The 21861-nt window shown below is 47.8% G+C and overlaps 1 protein-coding gene across 14 annotated transcripts; it reads right to left on the bottom strand.

The window, feature by feature from the left end:
* Positions 1-257: 257 nt before the first annotated feature.
* On the bottom strand, positions 258-21759 carry mtmr3 (myotubularin related protein 3). Of its 14 annotated transcripts, none has more exons than XM_078087290.1 (22): positions 21448-21674; positions 19648-19723; positions 18843-18899; positions 17406-17495; positions 16689-16805; positions 14240-14263; positions 12985-13067; positions 12168-12334; positions 11972-12068; positions 11559-11672; positions 11039-11229; positions 10642-10770; positions 10383-10494; positions 9119-9314; positions 8822-9007; positions 8515-8685; positions 7864-8009; positions 5983-7507; positions 5748-5858; positions 5532-5620; positions 4431-4457; positions 258-3163 (listed from the first exon to the last, which is right to left on the bottom strand). In XM_078087290.1, the coding sequence occupies exons 3-22, from the start codon at positions 18843-18845 to the stop codon at positions 2998-3000; spliced, it is 3744 nt and encodes a 1247-aa protein (XP_077943416.1). In that variant the 5' UTR covers positions 18846-18899; positions 19648-19723; positions 21448-21674; the 3' UTR covers positions 258-2997. The 14 variants fall into 14 exon arrangements, with proteins under 14 accessions (XP_077943416.1, XP_077943417.1, XP_040052714.2 ...); XM_078087291.1 differs by having other exon boundaries at positions 21524-21654; XM_078087300.1 differs by having other exon boundaries at positions 1743-3163; positions 4436-4457.
* Positions 21760-21861: the final 102 nt, after the last annotated feature.

Genomic DNA, 21861 nt, shown 5'->3' with positions numbered 1-21861 from the left:
CCCTTTGAGAGACGCACACACACACACCAATGACTACCGGGCCGTCGCAGCGACGCCTCCGATGGAGCACGTCGACACGAGTGAAGATAAATGCAGACCGAGGGAAGTCCTTGGCAGGAAAAAAGAGAAGAAAAGAAAGCACAGCGAAGGACCGTACTGGTAATTGTGCGTTGCGATGACGACCCGTTTACCACGTGACCCGAGGGACGTACAAAAACCCAACCGCGACGCTCGTCACGACACGGAGAAACACGGCACACTTTCAGGTTCAGCTTTATTGTCGATGCACTCTGTGGCAGTGTCTTCTTAATGACATGTGCAAAAAAAAAAAAAATAACTTGTATTTTAAGACAATTCACATTCATGGGTTGTTGAACAAGACGAGCTTGACGGCCCACATGCCTGTGATGGAAATGCTGAGTCAGGATTCATGCTGCCATCTGTCAAGGCTTTGGCTCTGGGGGACATTACGCATCTCATTATAGCCAAATTAAGATTCCATTTGATGATGATGGAATAAAAAGCCATCTTTAAATCACCATTGTGAAGTTCAATAAACTGAAACTCCTCAACCAGAATGTTTAGTTTTCTTTTGGGGACCAAAGGTTACGTTTCCTGCCCATTCAATGCAGTAGTACCTAGAAATGATGCCCAGGTGTTTTTGTAAATAGATACGATAAGCTCTGCTGACCTGACAAGCCGATGACGAAGAAAGGACAAAAGATTGGCAGCCTCAATAAGATCAATATTAAAATGAAAGTCTGCCACTGTGTGCGCTGTACCGGTTTGGATCTCCAGCTGACCGAGGGGGAGAAAAAAAAATAATGAATGAAAACAAAAGGCGATAAATGTGGAAAGTCACTCAGCTACTAGAAGCTCAGAAGGAATCTGTGTGTGTGTAAAAAGCAGAGGTAGTGTTTGTAGACGAGTCTGTATGGAGTTGGTTGTGGGGGGTGGGGGGGGATTTGTTTTGGACCACTGCTCTCTTAAGTGCATAGACTCCTCCTCTCTCTGCGGCTACAGACGCACTCGATCGGACACGGCCTCATCCGAGGTCACATGGTGCTGGATGACACCCCTGACTAAACCTCCTCCTTAAATGGAAACAAATCCTTCTTCTATTGGCTGATTTAAAACAGAAGCGAGGAGTGTCGCCGCAGCAACGGATCAAAACCATCTCTCGTGCCTCATCTCAACAAACACTGATTATCCTGCGGCATTTGAATTGTCTGGATTTTAAACAACAATTCACCAACACAACTTTAATAAATTAATGCATTTAAAAAGGGAAAACCACTGCAGCATCAGAACAGGACACCCTGCGTCACTATTTTAAAAAGAAAAAGGAAAAACACCTGCATCATCAACAGGTCGCAAAATATATCTTTTTTGTTTTGCAGTTGTAACATGAGAAAAAGAAATAAAAAAAGAAACTCTTTTGTGACTAATTAAGTGAGCCACTATTCAAGGATTCTATACATTTTTCTTAAATGCTATATAGGTATCTGAATATATTATTTTATTCACTTATCTTACAAAAGAATGTGTGTGTGCGTGCGAGGAGTTGCATTCGTTGAATGGGTGCCGGGCCGAGTGGGCGTCTCAGTGAACCTTCTCGGACGCGTTTCATGTGGGAGCCCTTTCTGTTTTCACAGCGGTGATCACAGCAGAGGTCAAAGCCCCCCCGCTGCCTTCAATTGATTTTTTTAATTTTTTATATTACATTAACTCAAATGAGAATCTTTTTCTCGGTATTTAAACGTGGAAGTTAAACGCGTCACATTCCAACTGTGCAAGTGACTTCCACCGAGAGGCTGAAAAGTGAGTGAGTGTTCAGCTCCCAGTGCCTGCTGGGTAAAAAACAACAACATGAAACTAACGAGTGGGGGTCACACTCATGTGGGGTCACAACACATGAGGCCTCCTCAATAACATCAGCTGATGAGATGTTTTAAAGCCTTTCCTACACATCGCTGATAGTGCTGACGGTTCAAATGTGAATAACAAACTCTCCTCACTGTGAGAGAGGAAGAAGAAAGAAGTGCTTTAAAAAAAAAAAAAAACAGTCTCAGTTCACAGGATTTTAGAGGGTCAGTTCACCAAAATTCCAAAGTTGTAGACTTTCCAGTCATTTCTGGGTTTTGGACGAAAGAAACGATAAGAATATGTGGCTTTGGTCTCTTAAACAACATGGTGGCCATATTTCATTATATTCTGATATATTACATCCGATGACTTATTAAGAATTTGTTCAACAGATGCAGCTTATTTAATTGAGAACTGATTCCACGGTCGCAAAACCACCTCAAATGCAATTGGATTTACAGTTAGACGCCATTAGAGGTAAATATTGCAATTTGGGTGAACTGACGACATGTGTGAACATCAGCTATCGGGACATTTCTAAAAGGTTAGCGACTGTCTTTTGATTGCAGGGAGACCTTCGGTGTGGCTGCTGATCACACGACCTCCAGAGCAAAGAAGTAGTCCGAGCTTTGAGATGATGGTGCTTAAAGAGTCTGTGGAGAAGCCCGGATGGGCCAAAGCCCTACGGGGGGGGGCTTCAGCAACACAGTTAGGAGACCCTCCCTCTGCCCAGCCGGCCCGAGGCCGCCGGAAGGTCCATTCTCACTCCTCTGGCCTCGCAGGGCCGTTCCGTCACGGCCACAAACCATCTGTGTGGCAAATGTGTGCATTAATCTCTCTCACTCACTCACTGACTCTCTCTCACACACACACACACACACACACACACACACACACAGACACCACCTGCGTGCACACCCAACTTTCAGAGCACTCGGCATCTCACCAACACGTCATTCAGCTCCTCAGCCACGTCACCTTCCGTATATACACATTATATTCCATCTTTGCGGCACACGCACACACACACACACACACGCGCACACACACACACATAAAGTACGTGGGACATTCTGTGTAGCTCCTGTGCGATTCTTCAGCAGCGCGCATCCATCCATCCTGCTGTGAGGCTCAGTCGGAGCTGGTGGTGATGGGTTTCTCCAGCTCCAGGGGGGCGGGGCTTAGCTTGAGGCTACCGTAGCAGGTCTTACAGACGCGGCTGGGCTCAAACAGCTGCTGGCTCGGCACCGGGAGCTTCTGGTCGCAACAGCTGGCACAGAACACGTTACCGCAGTTCCTGCAGAGAAGCACAGACGGGTCACTGCTGGACCCCCGGACGGCCTCTCCACACCCACAGTCGGCACCATCAGATTTGCACTCGGCCCTGTTCTTTGTAGGCGGAAAACAGAGTTGGCGCCATTCGTCGAACGTTTGAAACCAGTTTCAAGATTTCTAGTGATTGAAAAGGTGGTTTAAGGTTTGTGTTGAGTTATTGACACTGCAAACGCAATGATCGTTATCTGGATTCTTTTACCACACTTCATACAGTGACAAATTTATTTCCAGATATTTCCTTTCTTTTGAGGGACCAGATAAAAAAAATGTGATTAATCATAACATTTTGTATTTTAACAGAAACCCAGAAGTGCAAATTGTTGAGTACATTTGGATTCAAACAAATAGTGATTAATTATCATTAGTTTCATGAACTCATTTAACTTGAAGAGAAATCTTTTTAGGAGGTTAATTTCCTTCTTGCTTCACGCAATATTCCAAAAGTAAAATGTTTGTTGTTTTTGTCCTTTATGATCGCAATGGGAGAGGAGAGGATCCCACTAATCCCGTCTCCTGTTCCACTCCGCGGTGATGCCTCACTACACGCCGGCTAAGCAGAAGGGCTCAAACACTCAGTGGTGCTAACTGGATAATTCAGCCCATTAAAAAACGTCACACTGGAGGTTTCAGATGCCCATGCCCAGAATTAGATGTCAGGCCATGCGCGCACACACACACAGACACACACACAGTGGCCCTCTTCTATCTGCCTGTACTCACCCTAAGCAAAAACTCTAATTAGAGTTAAAAAAACGAAAAAAAATTCACTGTGAGTCTGCTAAGAGTCGTGCTGCTTGGAGGTGAGGTGCAGACGGACGCCATGTTGTGTGCTGAGGGTGGGGTGGGGTGGGGCGGGATGCTGATGCGCCGCTATGGAAGGAGGAGTGTTGAGGTTGAGGAAGTCCTGGAATAACAATCAGCCCCTTGACCAATCACAGCCCTCCCTCCCACTGACGGCACCTTGCTCCCGCACAGCCAATTGAAAATCGCTGAATTTGAGGACACATTGGCTCAGCAGGACGCACACTCAAGTCAATACATCTCAGACAGGAAGGAGACATTTCCCTAAAAAGCTTTTGACAACTACAACAGAATGAAGGGGGGGGCCAAATGCAACACGTGAGGAGGGGAGGGAGCAGCGGGGAGGGGCGGGATTAGGATGAGGAAGGTGCAGAGATGCCAGGTTAAAAGGGTGGGGGGGGGTTGGCGGAGGGGACAGGGGATCTCACCAGACCTCCTGGACAGGCTCCCTGCCACTGTAGAGAGGGGCAGACAATGGATAAGAACTACCTCAGCAGTGGAGACACTTCACACACTGTGCTGAAGATGTGTGTGACAAAGTTGAGGGGGGAGGGAGTTAAAAATCTACTAAATCTAAGAAGGCTACAATTGTAGGGCAATCCAGGGCTGAAATATGATGGTCTTTTCACCCATTATTACATTAGAGATAATTGAACACAGCTTTGTCTGCAGTCCAGACCACACTGGATGAGCAACTAGAACTCCAAAGTAATCCTTGATTATTGGTGACCTCCAACAGTCGGATCAGCAGTGGTGGAAAAAGAACGACTTTGTTACAGCCGACCTCCGATATTGCTCAAGTTGCTCAGTTGGCATCACCATGATGTCATCTGGGTCATCTCTGGTTGGGCTTAAGTCAATTTACAATAGAAAAGCCGCAAGTGCAGGCGTGGAGTTTGAAAGCTGCGGATGTTTACCAGACAGGAAGTTATGAGGAATGTAGGATTCAGCAGTTTTGGACTCATAGTAGGGCCCTAGAAGTCAGAATATCTCGGCCTCTGCTGCATAAATTCTGACCATTTCTTAAGTTTGTCTCTAAATAAAGAAAATAAGGGAAACACTTTGAATTAAAATGGGTTTTAGTGGACATTTAAAACATATTAAGGACAGGTTTGATTGTCTTAAGCATGATTGCAGTAATAAGTCAAGAGCAGGCTGAAAAAAATAGAGAAATCTGCAAGAAAATGAATATTATTAAGAATTTGCAACACAGTAATCGGCAGTTCGATTTTGTGTTCTGGTCTGCAGAAAAGCAAGCCACACGTCTGTGTAGAGGAAGTCAAATCCATCCACAAAAAGATCACTTAGGATCAAACGCAAGAGTCATTAAACTGCAGAGTGAACTCAAAGCTGCCTCGGCTTAAGTCTGGCTGAATCAGGACACATAAAGTCGGTCTGAACAGAAGAGGGGCGGGCGTAAACAGAGTGAACATCTCTTTAAGCCTCATCGAGACGGACGGCAGAGGTCAATGACAGAGGTGGTGACTGAAGGTCTGAGCTTCTGAAGCTTGGCAACCCTCAGTACATACCTGCAGTGATGCTTCCTGGCGACAAGCCAGAACCTGCTCTCACAGCCGTAACACTGGGCCGCCAAGTGGTCGGGGTACCAGCGGGTCACCTGCAATGTACAGACTAATCTCAGTTCACGACTCGCCTCCACGGAGCAGCTTGCCAACTGGTAACCGCCACAGACTGTCCAGGCGTGCGAGGAGAGTCCCTAGAATGACGAGGGCCCGGCTGCTCACCTCAGTGTCCTGCTTGTCCACCTGCTCCCAGCTGGTCTCGGAGAAAAGCTCCGTGCTGCAGCGCGACAGACAGTTGGGGTCCAGGTTGCACTCGGAGTCCGTCGACAAGGTCTGCAGGGAGGAAGAGACGGACAATCAGAAGGAGTGCCGGGAGTTCACCGCGCTCACGTAACAAGCTAAACGTGGCCGTCCAGGAGGCAGACGGATCAGCTGGTTGGTCGGGTTCCTGTCTTACCGCTTCGTCTCCCGTGTCTCCGTTGGTCCTGTGGAAGCCGGTGTGCTGCTGGTTCTCCAGGCGGCTCCACAGCTCCTGCACCTGCTTCTTCAGATTCTCCACCTCCATCTGGTGTCCCGCCTCGATCTGCCTCAGCCTCTGCTGGATGACGTCTGTGTGCAGCGTCAGCCCGTCGTCATCGAGGTGGCTGCGGGACGGCTGCTCGGGGCTGATGGCGGCCCGGCCCAGCAAGGCGTGGCACCAGCGGTGCTGGGAGCAGTTCCCACGTGGATGCAGGATCAGGGAGTTGCAGCTCGCTAAGGACACCTGTCGACTCAGGGAGACCCTCTCCCCGTTCACTTTGGTCCAGTGGTGTCCTCCGCAGGGCTCCCCGTCGGAGCTCTCGCTGTCGCAGAGCCCGTCCCTGCTGAGGTCAGCACTCACAGATTGAAAGGCACTGGCGGAGGGTCGCCTGGTCGCCCCGTTTAAAGTTCTGATGAAGCCAAGCTCGCCTGCCTCAAGTCCTTTCTCCTTCCTGGGGCAGGGCGGCGGATCGCTGCAGGGCTGGCAAGCCGGGCAAGCCGGGCAAACGGGCGGCTGTGCCGGCGGCTCCGTTATGCCGCAGACCTCTTCGGTTAATGTCTCCGTGGAGCTTTCCATCAGGGAGGGCCTCTTGTCCAACTGCTCCACCGCCCCGGAGACGGCATGGTCGGGTTCAGAGGCCGGGCATGTCTCCTCATCAGCGTCTGGCTCCTCAGGCGACCTGTCGACGAAGCCGTTAGTTAGAGTTCTGTGGGCCGCGGGCTCGTCTGGCTCATCTGAGCGGGAGTCACAGGGTCGGAGCTCCTCGTGTACAGAAGAGTTCTGCTGCTCCAGATCCTCGGGGGCCTGGGTGACCTCAGCTGCTCGTTGATCCGGCTCGCCGGGCATCTGTGCGGGCAGAGGGGGAGACGCAGCGTCCTCCTCAGCCTCCACTCCTCCATTTAGCGAATGGTGACCATTAGCGATGGCTTCTCTCTGCGCGTCAGTCCCGTTGACCTCAGCACACGGACTGTCCTCTTCACCTTTTGCTACTTTCTCTGACTCTGCGTCGACTGTGTCAGTGACACGTGTGGCAGCCGCACTTGCCTCTCTCTGAACAGCTGCTGCCGCCTCCTCCTTTGTGGCTTCCTTAAGGATGTTCTCCATTTGGCCCTCTGCCACGGCCACCACCACAGAGAGATCCGCCTCCTCCGCTTCCTGACCTCCAGCTGCTGTGCTCACAGAGGCGTCTTGAGCGAGCTCGGCGTGGGGGCCCCGGGGCTGCGGGCTCTCTTCCAGTTCGAGGTCCACTCCACTTGGGTAAGGTCCCACTCCGTTAGGCCGCGCCTCCTGATCCAGGTTCCCCCCTCCCTCGGGGCCCACTGCCATGTTGAGCTCCAGGGAGCGCCGGTGGTCTTGCCACTTCTCATTGAGGCTCGGGTCGCTGGAGCGGCGGTTCGGAGCCAGAGAGCTTCCCAGCTCACATGCACTGGGCAAGTTCTCGAACGAGCGAGTCTTTGGACGTCTAAAGGGCGAACCAAAGAAGAACCATGTTCAGGAAACAGCATTTCATTAAAAAAAAATTGTGTGTTGAACACTGTGATGATGATCTGCTGCTAACAAATGCAGCACAAAAATAAAGAGAAGCATTCAGCCCCCGTCTCCATGACAGAACTATCCATCATAAACTATGCGGGTATTGATGAAACAACTTCCTGCTGCACTTCCTTTGTGGCATGATTGTCAAGAGACGCATGATAAGCACGGCATTAATGTGCATCTGTGGCTGCGATTTGACAAGACCGGCCCGCTCGGCTGAGGGAGTCCTCGATCTCGGTTTATCTTACATGGGGGAGGAAGAGAAGGGGGCGGCAGGCTCACCTGCCCAGGGGCGCATCCTCGGGGTTGCCCCCCGGAACAGGGTAGGGGGCGCATGAGTCATCCGACGGGGTGGTGGGGGAGGAGCTGGGCAGGTATACCGCTGTCCACAGCATCAGGTTGCGTACGTGACACACTGGGTGGAGAACCTGCAATAACAGCTGCAAATTAGCTCGCTGTGATCAGAAGAAGGGAAATGACCAATAATGGCACCAAAGTAATCTGAAAGAGAAATAATGTGACCAAACCACCTAAAAACAAAAACCTATGTAGATATTTACACAAACATTTAAATGCAAAGGGGATTGTGAGATCAGATCTTCCCCTCATGGTAAGAGACTTTTATGGTTATGAAACCCAAACACACAAAAACAAAGGCACACAAAAAATAAAATCTCCCAGTCTAAAACATTTAGTAAATGTTATGCATAGCTCTGGGGCGCATTTTTCCCACAATGCATTATACAACCTTGCTGTCTGAACCCTCGGGATTTGGGAACGTAGGCCTTGAGACTTTGACACTTTGTTTTTGTTTTTCATTCCACCGATACATCCCCTTTAAAGAACTAGCACAATCCTCTTCCTAGAGGACTTAAGGCTCGATCCTGGGACAGGGACAGACAGAGGACAGACAGGGACGGAACGAGGACGTACTATCTCGGAGTGCGAAGAGTACAGCATGTTCCTCAGCGTGCGGTTGGCCGGCCTCAGCAGTGACCAGACGGAGCAGGTGCGCTCCTGAACGTGGCGGTCTTCCCTCTCCTTGCCGCTGTTAAACAGGAAGGTGCCGAACAGACAGGAGTAGGTGTGCTGCACCAGTTTCACCTGCGCACACACACACACACAAAACGACATGTAGAGGCTTCCACACACACTTCAGTTATCATAGTAAGAGCAAAGGTTTCTGACTTTTTTTTTTTTTTTTTTTCAGGGATCTCTCGGACACCAAACCTGTACGCACCAGGAAGGCCTCGTTGAACTCAAAGGAGCACGGAAACTGCCTCTGCAGCTGGTGGACGCAGTCCAGCCACTGCAGGAAGACGGGGCAGCGCTCGTTCAGGTCCTCAGAGTTTTCTCCGTGGCCGCAACGGTCGCCGAATTTGTGGCCAAAGTCAAGCCAATCGGTCTCCACCAAAACCTGGAAGCCCTACATACATAGCGTAGCGCTTTGTCAATTACACTGACAGTATTCTTTTATGAGGCTGATATAGACACATGGGAACATACCGCTTAAATTAAGTTAGAAAGTCTTCTGTACCTCTATGGTGCGGTAGTAAGGGTCCAGCAGCAGCTTGGACAAAGCCACGATCTGAGGAGTGCGGTCCCAGCCGTCGGAGCAGTGCACCAGTACGGGCCGGTGGTCTCTGTCCACGGCGTTGACCACGAGCAGCGCCGCCTTCAGCAGCAGAGACAGGTGCTGCAGCCACTTGGTGCTCTCCAGTGCAGAAAGCCAGCTGCAGGCAGGCAGATAACAAAAAAAGCAAACACATCAGGGGACATGAAATGCCTCAGCCGCTCAGTGGCAGCACAAGTACATAGCGTGGACTAGTGCCACATACCGCCGCATTTATAGCTTCAGCTAGTTAGCAGAGCAGTCAACAATGTCTTTGTATAACTACGAGCATAAGCATATTAGGTGTATTTTCTTAGCGTTTTTTTATCTTAAAAGAAAAGGTAAAATTACCCTATATTGTCCTGATGCAAGCCTGTTTTTAAATACCTCATAACTAGCATTATTTTGTTTATCTGCAATAACACTTTTTGACCACTTGGGGGAAGCAGAAACAAGCTGTGAACAAACAACATATCCACACCTTTTAAGTATATGGCTGGATTTGAATTGTCAAGCTCTGATAAAGCTACTGTCAACGTCTTGCGCAGCACCAAACGACGGAAGACCGGAGTGCGACATGCAAACACGTTGACCTTCCATTGGAAGTAAATGTTTCAGTTGCCTCGTCTTATCTGGGTCATTATCCTAAGCATTTTGTATGGTTTATTCTGCTCTATAAACAGAGCCTCTGTGTAAAAGACAGACAAGCCTGTGACTGATCACAGACAGGCCGGGTACAGCCCAAGATACCAAATGAATGTATCTCAACACGGCGGAGGGTAAATGGAGCGACCCGGCTCGGGATATTCCAGTTCTAATGAATGGGTGGATGCTTTGTTAATTATTTTTGTGTTGCATAAACCGCATTAGGTTGCTAAAATACACTATAAGTAATAATAGAATAAAGAAAGGCTGGATTAGGATCAACAGTTGGGAGGATTTTTGTCTGTTTTTGTCCCGTGATTGGATATCCTAATCACTTTCAACAACGTTCTCTTAAGCCAGAGTGATTCAATTACATCACTGTAGCATCGAGTCTGGGAGGGCAGGCAGAAAGAGATCCTGCACTTGGGCTTGGGCCGGGCTTTCTAAATCATGCACAGATGTACGGCCAAGGCCAAGGCCAGGTGTTCTTATTAGCTATTGAGTTTTGAGCCTGCAGACTACGGGATATCAGGGGCCAACGTACTTGGCTGGATCGGGCATCTGAGTGCAGAGGAAACGCAGAGACTGGAAACTCTTGCGGATGGAGTGGATGTTGGCCATCCCCATGAACACCACCTCACAGTTGGGATAGTACTCTGGAGCAGAAGGAAAACAAGGGTTAAAAAGAAAACTAAAGCTAGCGGAGCTTTTAATTTGAGCACACAGAACAATCACATTTGTTGTGAACTGAGCTCCTAAATCCACAGCATCCATTGACCTACTTCTGCCTGTAGGAGACCTACCCGGGCATTCGCAGCCTCCGCCTTTGGCCCGGTTGGCCACGGCAGCAGCGTAGGACCTGGCGTCCAGGATCAGTAGCTTGTGCGGCTGGGTCAAAGTCTCCACCTCCGAGCTGTTGGTCATGGAGGATTCTGATGTGGACATCAAACAAAGCAGAATGATCTCTCAGTGCGCGTCATATGAACGCGGGACTTCAACGTCACCATCAAGAAGTCCAGAAGACATAAACAAGTTTCATCCAGACGTCCATCAGAATAAACAGTGAGCGCGAGACAAGCCCCGACGGGACAAATTGCGCAACGACATCCGCTGTCGATGGAGTGGTAGGCGTGTCGTCAGCCGCAAGAGCGTGTTAGTACTTAACTTCAGCCAACGAGCGGCTGAGTGAAGCCGACTTACCAAAGTCAGTGTCGGGCAGGTCCGTGCCGTTGGTGTAGCCGCCGTTGGAAAGGTGTTTGCGGGCGCTGCTGTCCGTGGCGCAGGCCTTGGCGATGGACTGGACCAGGTGCTCGTCATCAGCGTTCCTCCATCCCCACCAGCTGACCTCTGGCTGACCGCAGCGGGCGATCACCGCTCCAGTGGTCTGGTGCCTGGGATGTCGACAGGGGCGACGTTAGCCAAAACACGAGATAAATGAAAAGAAAAGACTATAATGGTTTATTTCATCTGGGATCCATTTCATATTTATCTTGGGTGCTGTGACATAGAAAGTTCGCTATTTCTGGTTTGAGTCATTTTTACAGAAACAAAAAACAGAGGTTGTGGAGCCTCTGTTGGAACTTGAGATAATTATAAATTAGTTATTAGCTCTATGCTTTGGGTTTCCAAACAAAAGTAACCTCTTTCCACACTGAAACTGGTGCAAAGCCATGAAGATGTTAACAGGTTTGACCTTCAACCTCGATTCTAACATACCGACCTATAAACCACAGCAGGAAACCTCTTCCAGGAGCGGAAGGCCGCCACATTTTCCAGCTCCTTGTCAGTGATCCAGGCGGGCACCAACAGCTGCTGAGGGTAGCTGGGGCAGAGCCTGGCAGAGCAGAGGGACAGAGCGGTGGTTTAACAAAGAAAAAGTGGGCACACCAAAGGGCTGTGATGGCCCAACTAAAACCTCCGTCTACAGACACCTAATTCCGGGCCGGGCTCCCATCAGCCCAGGGTGCAGCACAGTAACACAAACACCCACTGTCGAACACACACACACACACACACACACACACAATGACTTGTGTTGTTTGCCAACGAAAGCAAAGAGCGGATTTGTCCTCCAGCTGGGAGCGGTGGGAAATGAAAACAGCGGCAGGTATCCTGTGTGAGAGCTGCCATCACCTGAACTTGCTGTTGATGTCAGATATCCTCCAGGCGTTTTGTGTGTCAAAGCCCATCCTCTCCACCTCGTTCTTGAACCAGGAGGTCACGTGTTCCCCTACAGAGAGCAGAGATGTCTGATAAGACCGGAGGCGAGCAGAGGTTCTACGGAGGTTTTGTGCGAGGACACAGCGGGTGGGTGGCAGGGGGGGGTTACCTGGTCTGCACAGCTCGCTGTGCTGCTCCTTCTCGCCAGCGTACACCCCCATGCACCAGGCGTGGAAGGCGAAGGAGAAGAGGTCCTCCAGGCGAGAGGGAGGGCGCACAACAGCGTTCAGGCGCTTCAACCATTCCTGACACTGCTCAAAGGTGGAGAACTGACACCTGTGGATCCAACCCAAAAGACAACAGTACACCTTGATACAAAATTCTATTGTAGTTCATTTAACATTGATATCTACTTCTTAAATGGGAACGTAGGCGGTAGCTGTACAAAATGTATGGTATTACAATCACATGAAGCATTGTTATTCATACTCATTGTGTTACTCAAACGGTAAAACCCTAAGCCAGTCGACGGACCTTTCAGCGCGCTTCTGAGCGATTCGGTCATTCTGTCAGAGTTCACAACAAACCTCATTGTGACAGCTGCTCTGTTGGTTTTGCGTAATTCTGGGCTCATCTTGTTCAAACATACAGTTTATGGCTGTAGGATTCCTCCGTTCCCTTTGTAGTGCGTGCCCTGTTTAAGTGGTAACCATAGCAACCTACGCCTCACAAATTCCTGCGTTCAGCTAATTGTAGCATCAATACCATCCTGTGTGTGGACTTCTGTGAGAAAAGTCAAAACACAGGTGGTTTTTGTTCTTTGGCATTTTCAGTTCAAAAGTTCAAAAACTTTGCAATGAACGTCACACAGACGTCCTTCGTCTTGGGAGAAACCATTATGCTTCTTCAAGTCTCGTTCAGCATTAACAAAGAGGTGGTGATAGTAGGAAGGGGAGTAGGTTTCAGGATGGATTCGCTGGTCGTACCTGACGACTTTACAGTCCTTACAGGTGACATGAAGCTGGAACATGTCCCGACACTCCACGTTCTCGATGAGCTGAAGAGGAACCTGCAGAGAAAGTAAGAGCGGGAACATCAGCTCTACACCCGCTCAAACTGTGATGGTGACAAGAAATGGCATAACTTAATACATTGGGGTTTTTCCATTACATTTTTAGACCACGTTTATGGACTATTTATGGACCCAATATCTTTTTAGTTTTTACATTTTTTGACCATACAGTATTTAGTATTCAAAATTAAAAGAATTGTCAAAAAATGTAATGTAATAAGTAAAAGTATGAAAAATATATCAGTCCAAAAATGTAAAAAAAAAGAAAGAAAAAGAAAAAACGTCGAGAAATATGGATAAAAGGAAAGTTAAAAAAAAAAAAAGATTATGGGAAAAATAAATCTGAAAGAAATTCAAATGATATTTTCCCGGATAATGTTATGAATCTAAAGCAAAAAATATTTAGTCAAATGTCATTGACTAAGAAAAGTCACAAAATTGTACCCAAACGCATGCAGTCAGTACAAGTAGTGTGGCAGACTGCAGCTGACAATCCATTTAGTAGATTAGTATTGGTCAACAATGAAACTCATTGAGGCAAATAATCGACGCCTCTGCTGCAACCACTTCTAATTAAAATATTAAATTGTATGAGGAAAAAAAAAAAACTTTCAGCCACACGCTGCTGCAAATAATCACACAAACAACTTGATCTGGGGCATTTTCATTAATTATTCACATCGCATCCCCCCCAGCTCTGTTAATACACATTATCTTCTTAACTTTCAGTGTTGGAGCACAGACACACTCAACACTTGATGCAGAAGAGGTTGCATCAGTATTTCCCGTTTTCCCGGAGCCTTATCATTAATAGGCAAATATCATCCTAAGTACAAAACTGTCATGTGCTTATGACTTAAGAGCCTACTTTGAATACTGCAGGGAAATACCTATGCTGCCTTTCACTAGGCTCTGTTAATTAGCAAAGGGAAGTGTTCAGTCGGGCTTCATGAAAAGAGTGGCTACAGCTGTTCACACACAGTCGACAGCCATGCACCATCAACAGCCAGTCAAGTAGCCACTCAATCGCCCGGACTGGCACTCCGACACATACTTTTGCACCTGGTGTTAAACAGGACGGAGGAACGGGATTCTAACGGGGCAGCCCCACACAAAGTAAAACACACAAGCCAACCACTCCACGGCGTGCAGCTCCCCCGAGTACTTACTGACACCTCACAACAACAACAACTCTATCCAAAGCAAAACAGAGAGAGGTAGAATGTAAGTAGTGCACGTTGACTTGTGACTATCTTCAGTCAGGATGTACACGCATCCTGCTGCCACAACTCAATGCCTGCCCTCTAAAATCGACGTCCCCGATCTGGCTGCTATCAAAATTCCTCGGCTGCTTGTTAACAGCCTCTCGCTCCCTCGCAGCACCTCCCGCTCCCGCATGCGTGATGCCTCGTCGGCCCGTCCGAATCGGTGTGAAGAGAACGTCGGCTCATCTGATGTGAGCGCACAGAGGCTGTGGGAGAGCCAACAACCGGGGGCTTGTTAGGGTCCAATTAAGCATGACGGGCGGCCGAAAGGAAACAGACGGACCGATGCAACCGTCAGGGCCACTGAAGAAGTCCCATACAGACGAAGGCTCGACGTATCATTGTAGTTAGATGGATGGGTTTGAGGATATGCCAAGATGTCTCTTTTTCTTTAAACTGCGTGTAATGACAGAAAAAATAAGCAGGATATAGGTGATGGCCACGCATGCCGCAGCTCTCAGTAGGGCTCTAGTGCTCATATTATACCCGTGTTCTGATTCCAACAGAAATGAAAAATGGTTTTGATTTCTTACCTGAAGTGATGTAAACAAAAGAATCTGATGTTACACCCAAAACGGCTGTACACAAACTTGGCTCCAATGAAATAGACAAAGGGCGCTTGCCCCAATCAGGGTGAAATTATTGTTTGTGTTCTATTTAGTCTGGTTTCGGCTTCACAGTGCACAAATTACAGCAGACCAAATTAAAATTGCCAGGCACAAGCATTTTCTTCTCCTCCTCTCCTCCAGGTCAACCTGAATGCCTCTGTAGACATCACTATCTTTCAGGACTTTATCACACGTGCACTTCATGCAACTGGGTCGGATTGTGGCTGCATCAAACCCAGTTAGTATTCTATTAAAAACAGACAAAATGCTGATTTGTGAAAGTTTCCTAACAACGGCCCAAATGTTGTAGTTTAAATCCAGGGCACTTATGGCAAATGTTTTGATACTTTACTTCTAAAGATATATTGTACAGGTTTAATTTACATTACTATTACATCTGTACTTTTCCTCATGGCCATCGAATCCCAAAAAAAAGACTCTTCCTGAAGACCGAAAATCCTTAAAAACTGGAAACAAACGTATCCTTTCATTAAGCAGATTGAAGGGCGGCATAGAGGCACGGTGGTGTGTGGTTAGCACTGTCGCCTCACAGGAAAAATAAGGCCCTGGGCTCTAAAGCACCCAGCGGTCCCTCTGTGTGGAGTTTGCATGTCGGTCTGGGGCCTGCGTGGGTTCTCTGCGGGTCCCCCGTCTTCCTCCCACAGTCCAAAGACACGCTCTGGGGGTTCGGTTAACTGCCGACTCTAAATTGTTGAATTCTTTTAGGATAAGGGGGGGAAGATGACAGACCGACTGAGATCGGGCTCGTAGCTTTTAGCAATCGCTGAGCCCCAGATCGTGTGCGCTGTTGAGTATCGACAGCTGCAAGTGGAACAAGCAAACCGTACCAGCCGTATTCAGTGTGATGAAGGCAATGTAATTAATCGCTTTAGAACAACACAGCAGATACTTAAGAGGATATTTTCGATGCTGCTTGTGTTTTTTCTGGGGAATTGTTGACAAAAAGAACAAATTAGAATATATCGCCACACGTATCCCTTACTGGTGTAAGAAATAAGTTTCACTCATTTTCAGATGGTACGTTTTGAAGGAAGGAAGCGATCTTAGCTCATGATTTGCCGTTGCACAACTTTGCTGCTCTCGCACGTCAGAGGCAGAGCAGCTTGTGATCCGAACATGAAATGTGCTTTTCCTCAGACGTTTAGGAGGGAGATTTATTGGTCAAAGGCAAATAAATAAATGTATTATATTTATTCGTTAGTTATGTTTAAATGTGGTTTTCCACTAAGTTGTAATAACCCAGTTTTCTAAATCTAGCAAAAAGTTGAATAACAGATCAGCAGTGACTGATGAGGAAGTTTCCTTAGAAACCGGCAACATTGGGCAACAAGGCCAGTTTCTCTCTTTCTAAACATGGTGAAACGGAGACGGAGAGAAAGGAAGAGAAGGCGTGACTGTTATGAATCCCCTGTGGAAACGCTGCAACCACGGCAACGGCAAGTGCGGAGAGAAAGCCGAGCGGGCAGGCGAGTGTGAAAACAGAGGTGATGAGGAGTCACGCGGCATGTGCTGCCAGTGCAGATCAGCTTTGAATGGCCCGGTCACCCCGCCGCCGGCACAATGGCCCCGACTCTGTCCATTCACAAAGCATTAACGACCCCCCCCCCCCTCATCGAGTAGAGACAAAGTACTTCGTTCTTCAGTTATTTTGAGCTGCGCGAGAGACGTTCTCTCATCGGGTCCGACCTTGAAGCACATCGCTCACTTTTCAAAAGAGAACTTACGTTGACGACGGACTCTTTGAACTTGATGTGTAGGCGGTAGTTGGATATTGCGATGATGGCATCCTCTGCTCGCCCCACGTACGCTGTGAACTCGCCATGCAGCTCAGGAAAGGGCACCTAGGAACAGCGGGAGAGAAGAAATGTCAGACAAAATGCAGAGTCCCACAGATCACAGAGCTGTGACACAGCAGATTGTTTGACTGGATATGGCCTTTGTGACAATTTCGTAAGTCGTATTGACCTAGTTTTAAAACATCCGTCGAGCAAAGTCAGCTTTTCACTCCTGCAGTTAAATCTATGGCTTTTACAGTACAGAATGTACCCGTTTAACACAGCGAGAACTTTTTCCATTACAAACTAGTGAACTGTTTTATAGAACCCAGCAGCTTTTCTTTAACAAAAAAAAAAAAAAAAAAGGAGGGGGCCTCATGACCATTCAGACCATTCAAAAACATTAGCGCATGCAGTACTGTGCGACAGACATAAAAATAACTTTGTTTTTATTTTGGGATTACGCCGCTTCAGATGTCACTTGACTTTTGAGACTTTGCCTCTGACACTGGTCAAACTGAAAGTGAGCTTAAGTCACATGTTGCCGCAGTGATTATGTAACTAATTAGCGACAGGAGTGATTCACACGCACATAAGCCCACGGCTCTCAGGTTTACGGGGCTTTTTTCTTTCTTTACAGCACAAGAGAAGAGGCCACTTTCCCACCTGCATGTTTTCTTCCTCTAGAACGGGGGACTTCTTGGGGAAGATCTGATTGGCCTGGATGCACACCAAGCTCTGCTGCCCCTCCTCCTCCTGCAGGGGAAAACTATTTACTGAACTGGTATCAACTTTAACAACCTCAACTTGCTTTCTGTCATCATTTTAGATTTATTTTTCTTTAGTTTAAACAAGGCTTTCAAAACATTGGTCCAGGGAAGGCTGGCTGAGTACTTGTTTATCTCCCTCCTCCATGCACACGGACACAAGCGCTCACAGCTCGACAAACCGGGCCGCACTACAGGAACTGTTAGGGCAGTGAAACCTTAGCCAGTGAGACATCTTAGCGGTCCTTTTGTGGGGAAACAAAGTGCTACTTCTGTACTTTGCCTACATTCTCACAGCTTTGAATGATTGACTGATTGACTGATTGGCGTTTTAATGTGTCGCAACTGTTGTTGTCACACAGACTTGATTTAAAGGCATCTTCTTGCATTCAGGCTGCTTCGCATGGATGTTTTCTCCTTCCCAACCACACTGTAATGTGCAACCCAGGCTAATTTACTGTAATCAGCCCTTGTGCAACACGGCACGGTATAACAGATGCCAGAGCTGCTCTAAAAGAAGACAGAAAAAGACGTGGTCATTCATTTACACAAGACCCTGAAAAGCCTAAATCAAATTTCCGGTTGAAAAAAATGTGGTATTTTAGCATTTTATTTAAGTCTTTCATGGTGGCCAAATGTTAGAGGGGACAGAAGTGTTATGCAACACATTACACAGAGGGTGCCAATCAATGGGGAATGCGAGGCAGGGATATACAAGCAGAGTCAGGGATTTATCTTCAAAGGCAAACCGGTGGGGGAAAAAAAAAAATGGCCTCGCGCTGACAGACATCAACACAAATGTGTGGGTTGTTTGGTCCGGAGCAGAGTTGAGTCCAAACGTTGTGTAACGAAAGATTATGGTGGTCAAAAGAGATGGAAGATAACCGACAGCGGCAGCACATCCGCACCGCGGGTGCTGACTCAGCACGGGGCAGGGCTGATACACGGAGCGGTCACGCCTGGAGGAGCAGCCCGCCGAGGCCGGCCGGGGGGCAGCCGCCAGCACAGCAGTACGCCACGAACACAGACACACACACACACGCGCGCGCACACACACGCACGCACGGTCACACACGCGGTTTAACGGGCAATGCGTCCGACTTGGTGGTTATGTCATGATGCGACGGCACAGTGAAACAGTGAAAGCTGCCCTGCTTAGACAGCAGCCTTGAAGGACCTTTGACACCGTTGCGGCTGATTTGTCTGCCTGCTGGTAAACAGAGCTGATTGAAAGCGAAAGAATCAATGGAGAGTTTCCGATTCTGCAGAATGCACCCGGGCCACAGAACACGCGGCAGTCACCGTCCGGAACATGTATAAAACCAGGGTACTTTACCATGGCCCCTGTGAAGGAGTGCGGGTCACCCGACGAGGAGATCCCGCCTGGACCAGTCTGTACAGGAAGAACACAGAGTGATGAGAGGCAAAGATGTAAATGATATATGGGGACCATAATGAAGGCCATAATATTATATATGGTGTGATCCAAATTTAAACTCAAGATGCCGGTGTTAAAATTAATTTGTAAGTAAAACAATACATTCATTTCGGCCCCTGAAAGCCAGAAATGAGCCGTGTTGCAGCCATAGGCACTGAAATCATCACTGTAATATATGGAATAACATCTATAGAAAATGAAGTCATGATCAAAGTACTGATCTGTGCTCTTCTGTCTCACTATCTGCACTAATTGGGAGTCAGTTAAGTTTTTGAAACTGCTTTATTTTGTCAGTTTTTACTGGGAGGGCATCACTACTGTTGACTGGTTTTGAAATTCAGTAGGTCTATCTAATAACTTAGAGTAGACAGACAGTTTCCCAAAAAATTATTATAAAATTTCTCAGACCCCGACCACAAACAGCAGAGGCATTCATTCTCCATCAGTTAAAGATAAACAAAACTAACTTCTACAGTAGGTTGTAGTTAATCTGTTGGTGTATTTGGATTTTGAAGGGTCGGGGAAACTGCTATACAATGTTGTTATGATATGATATTGTGGCAACGATGTGTAAATACATTCTCAGGGTACGGGTCTTGGAAACGAGCTGATTGGGGTGTCATCAATTCACATGAACAAGGGGAAGCTCTTGGCTAGCATTGCCACAATTTAAGCCTTCATGTCATTAAACTTCTAGACTTACCACAGACAATCAATAACGGGAAACGGATCGTCCCGATGATCCTCTATTGAAACTCTCACAGGTAAGGCATGGAAATCTGTGAAAATAAAGGCAAATATGGAACTGAATCATAAGGCAAATGGTTGTCCTTAATAACTTGTAAACAGCTGACTTTTTCACTGGGGCATTTCAGCTACAGAAGCTCTTTTGATTGCCTTGTAAATATAGCTGTGCTGGTGGTTCGAGTGGCTTCCATCCGAGTTCAGAGATACCACTTAAACTCAGTTGTGGAATGGAAAAAGGCCAATCGCATATTGAAGCAGAACGTGTACAGTCAGGCTAACATATAAAGGCATGGTTCAGTCAGGATAACTGGCTATGTAACGTTCACCTTCAGAAAAAACAAAAACAAGAACACATTCATGCATGAAACAATTTCTAATCCACCGCCGCTAGGTCAATATAAGCAAATGGAAGACATGGTTAACTTAAAGCCTGTGCAACTCTTACAGAAACTGAAATGAGAGCTTGTAATGCCGACGATAGAGTAACACAGCGCCTCACGACACACCTTGTTGGGACGATTTAGGGTGCCAAAGGTCAGAAATGAGACAAAACTCTGCTCTGCAGTCAGACAGGCCTTTGAGCGTGGTGTGTGTGTGTGTGTGAGGGGTCATTGCCTCACTGACTGTGAAGTCCAGCTTCCAGCTGGTGCTACCTGATAAAGCCTATCTGTCCCCCAACACACACACACACACACACACGCGCGCGCGCGCACACGCGCACACACACACGGCCCTGTTTACCGCAGCGGGCTCGTGGCTGCGGCTCAGTCTGGTTCTGAGTGCACAGTCACATAGGGGGGGCTAAACCCCTTAGAGCCCTAACGGTGCTCCTGTCCCGTGACGGGCCCCTACGCATCACATCACTGCTCGCTGCAGCTGCATAACCAGACCAACAGCCTCCATCTCCGAACTGTCAGAGAAATACTGACGTGTGACTGCAGTTAGCTCGTGCAGGCAGTAAAAAGGATTAGCGTTGACGTTAAACCCACACAAGAGCGCAACGTTACAGGTTTGGTCTGATTCCGCCGGCTAACACATGACACTTTTAAGTTAATCATTTTACCATTAAATCGTAGAAACCTCAACTTAACGTATCGTGTCGGCGAGCAAGTTTATCAAATACCAAACCAAACAATGCTGAATCGTTTTAAGAGTTCGACCAAGCCGAACGCGCTGCAACACAACGTGAATAACGCACGTTAACGTTTAACTGAAGCCAGAGGAACGAGCGAGAGTAAAGACCAGTCAGTACGGTTAGCTAACGTCAGTTAACTTATGCCTGCAGGTTCGTCAGACAGGTTAAAAAAAATAAACCAACTAGTGTCATTGTGAAAAAAGTAACCAGCTGGCTAACGTCAACATTACTGATGCCCTTCCTTCTTTTTGAGTCATTTAACGACACCATTGACCTATTAGATGTCTGCAGTTACCGCTAGCTAATATCAATAGTTAGCTAACGTCAGCTAACGTTAGCTAAATAGTTGACTTGCTAGCAGTAATTTAAGTCAGCACCGGTGCAACGTGGATATTTGAACGGGAAGCAGCCGACATAAACATTTACTTGCAAACCGCATGTGTGTCGACCCCGCAGTGCTTGGCGCTGTGGCATACAGACCAGCCAGTGCGCTGGCTAGCTAACGTTAGCCGGTTAAGCTAGCGCTGCCTCTGTATTTGTTGTTATGAGATGGAGGGCGGAACCCAAAACGGAGGCCTCTGTCAAAACACACCGAGGAGCGACCACAGCCGGCGGACTCACCAGCGAAAGCAGTGATGAGAAGTTGGAAGCCAAAGATTCACCCGAACCCCGTGCAATTGCTAAGCAGCAAATATACCTCGATCAAATAAGTATTAGTCATATCCGAGCCGAGGCCAGCTTCACTGCGTCCTCTTCCAGCACCGAGCCGTCGTCGCCATCGCCGCGAATTCTCCAGCCCAAGAACCTACGTGAGCGAGTGACGTCATGACGTCATCCCAATCCGTCTCGGGGAGGGAGGGGCTCAGACTCACATGCTCATGTAAACACTGTCCGAATAAGTCAATGTGAGAGTGAGGGTGTTTTGAAAATGTGGGGACTGCTGATAAAGCAATTAATTTGGGAAATACTAACCAGATAGTCACGGATAAATCATGTCTCATATAATATGTATTACAGCGGAGTTTTTTTTGAGTT

Source organism: Gasterosteus aculeatus, chromosome 13, assembly GCF_964276395.1.
Source record: "Gasterosteus aculeatus chromosome 13, fGasAcu3.hap1.1, whole genome shotgun sequence".
NCBI classification, from domain to species: Eukaryota; Metazoa; Chordata; class Actinopteri; order Perciformes; family Gasterosteidae; genus Gasterosteus; species Gasterosteus aculeatus.
Note: the sequence above shows the minus strand (reverse complement) of the source record. Positions and strands in the feature narration are given on the sequence as shown.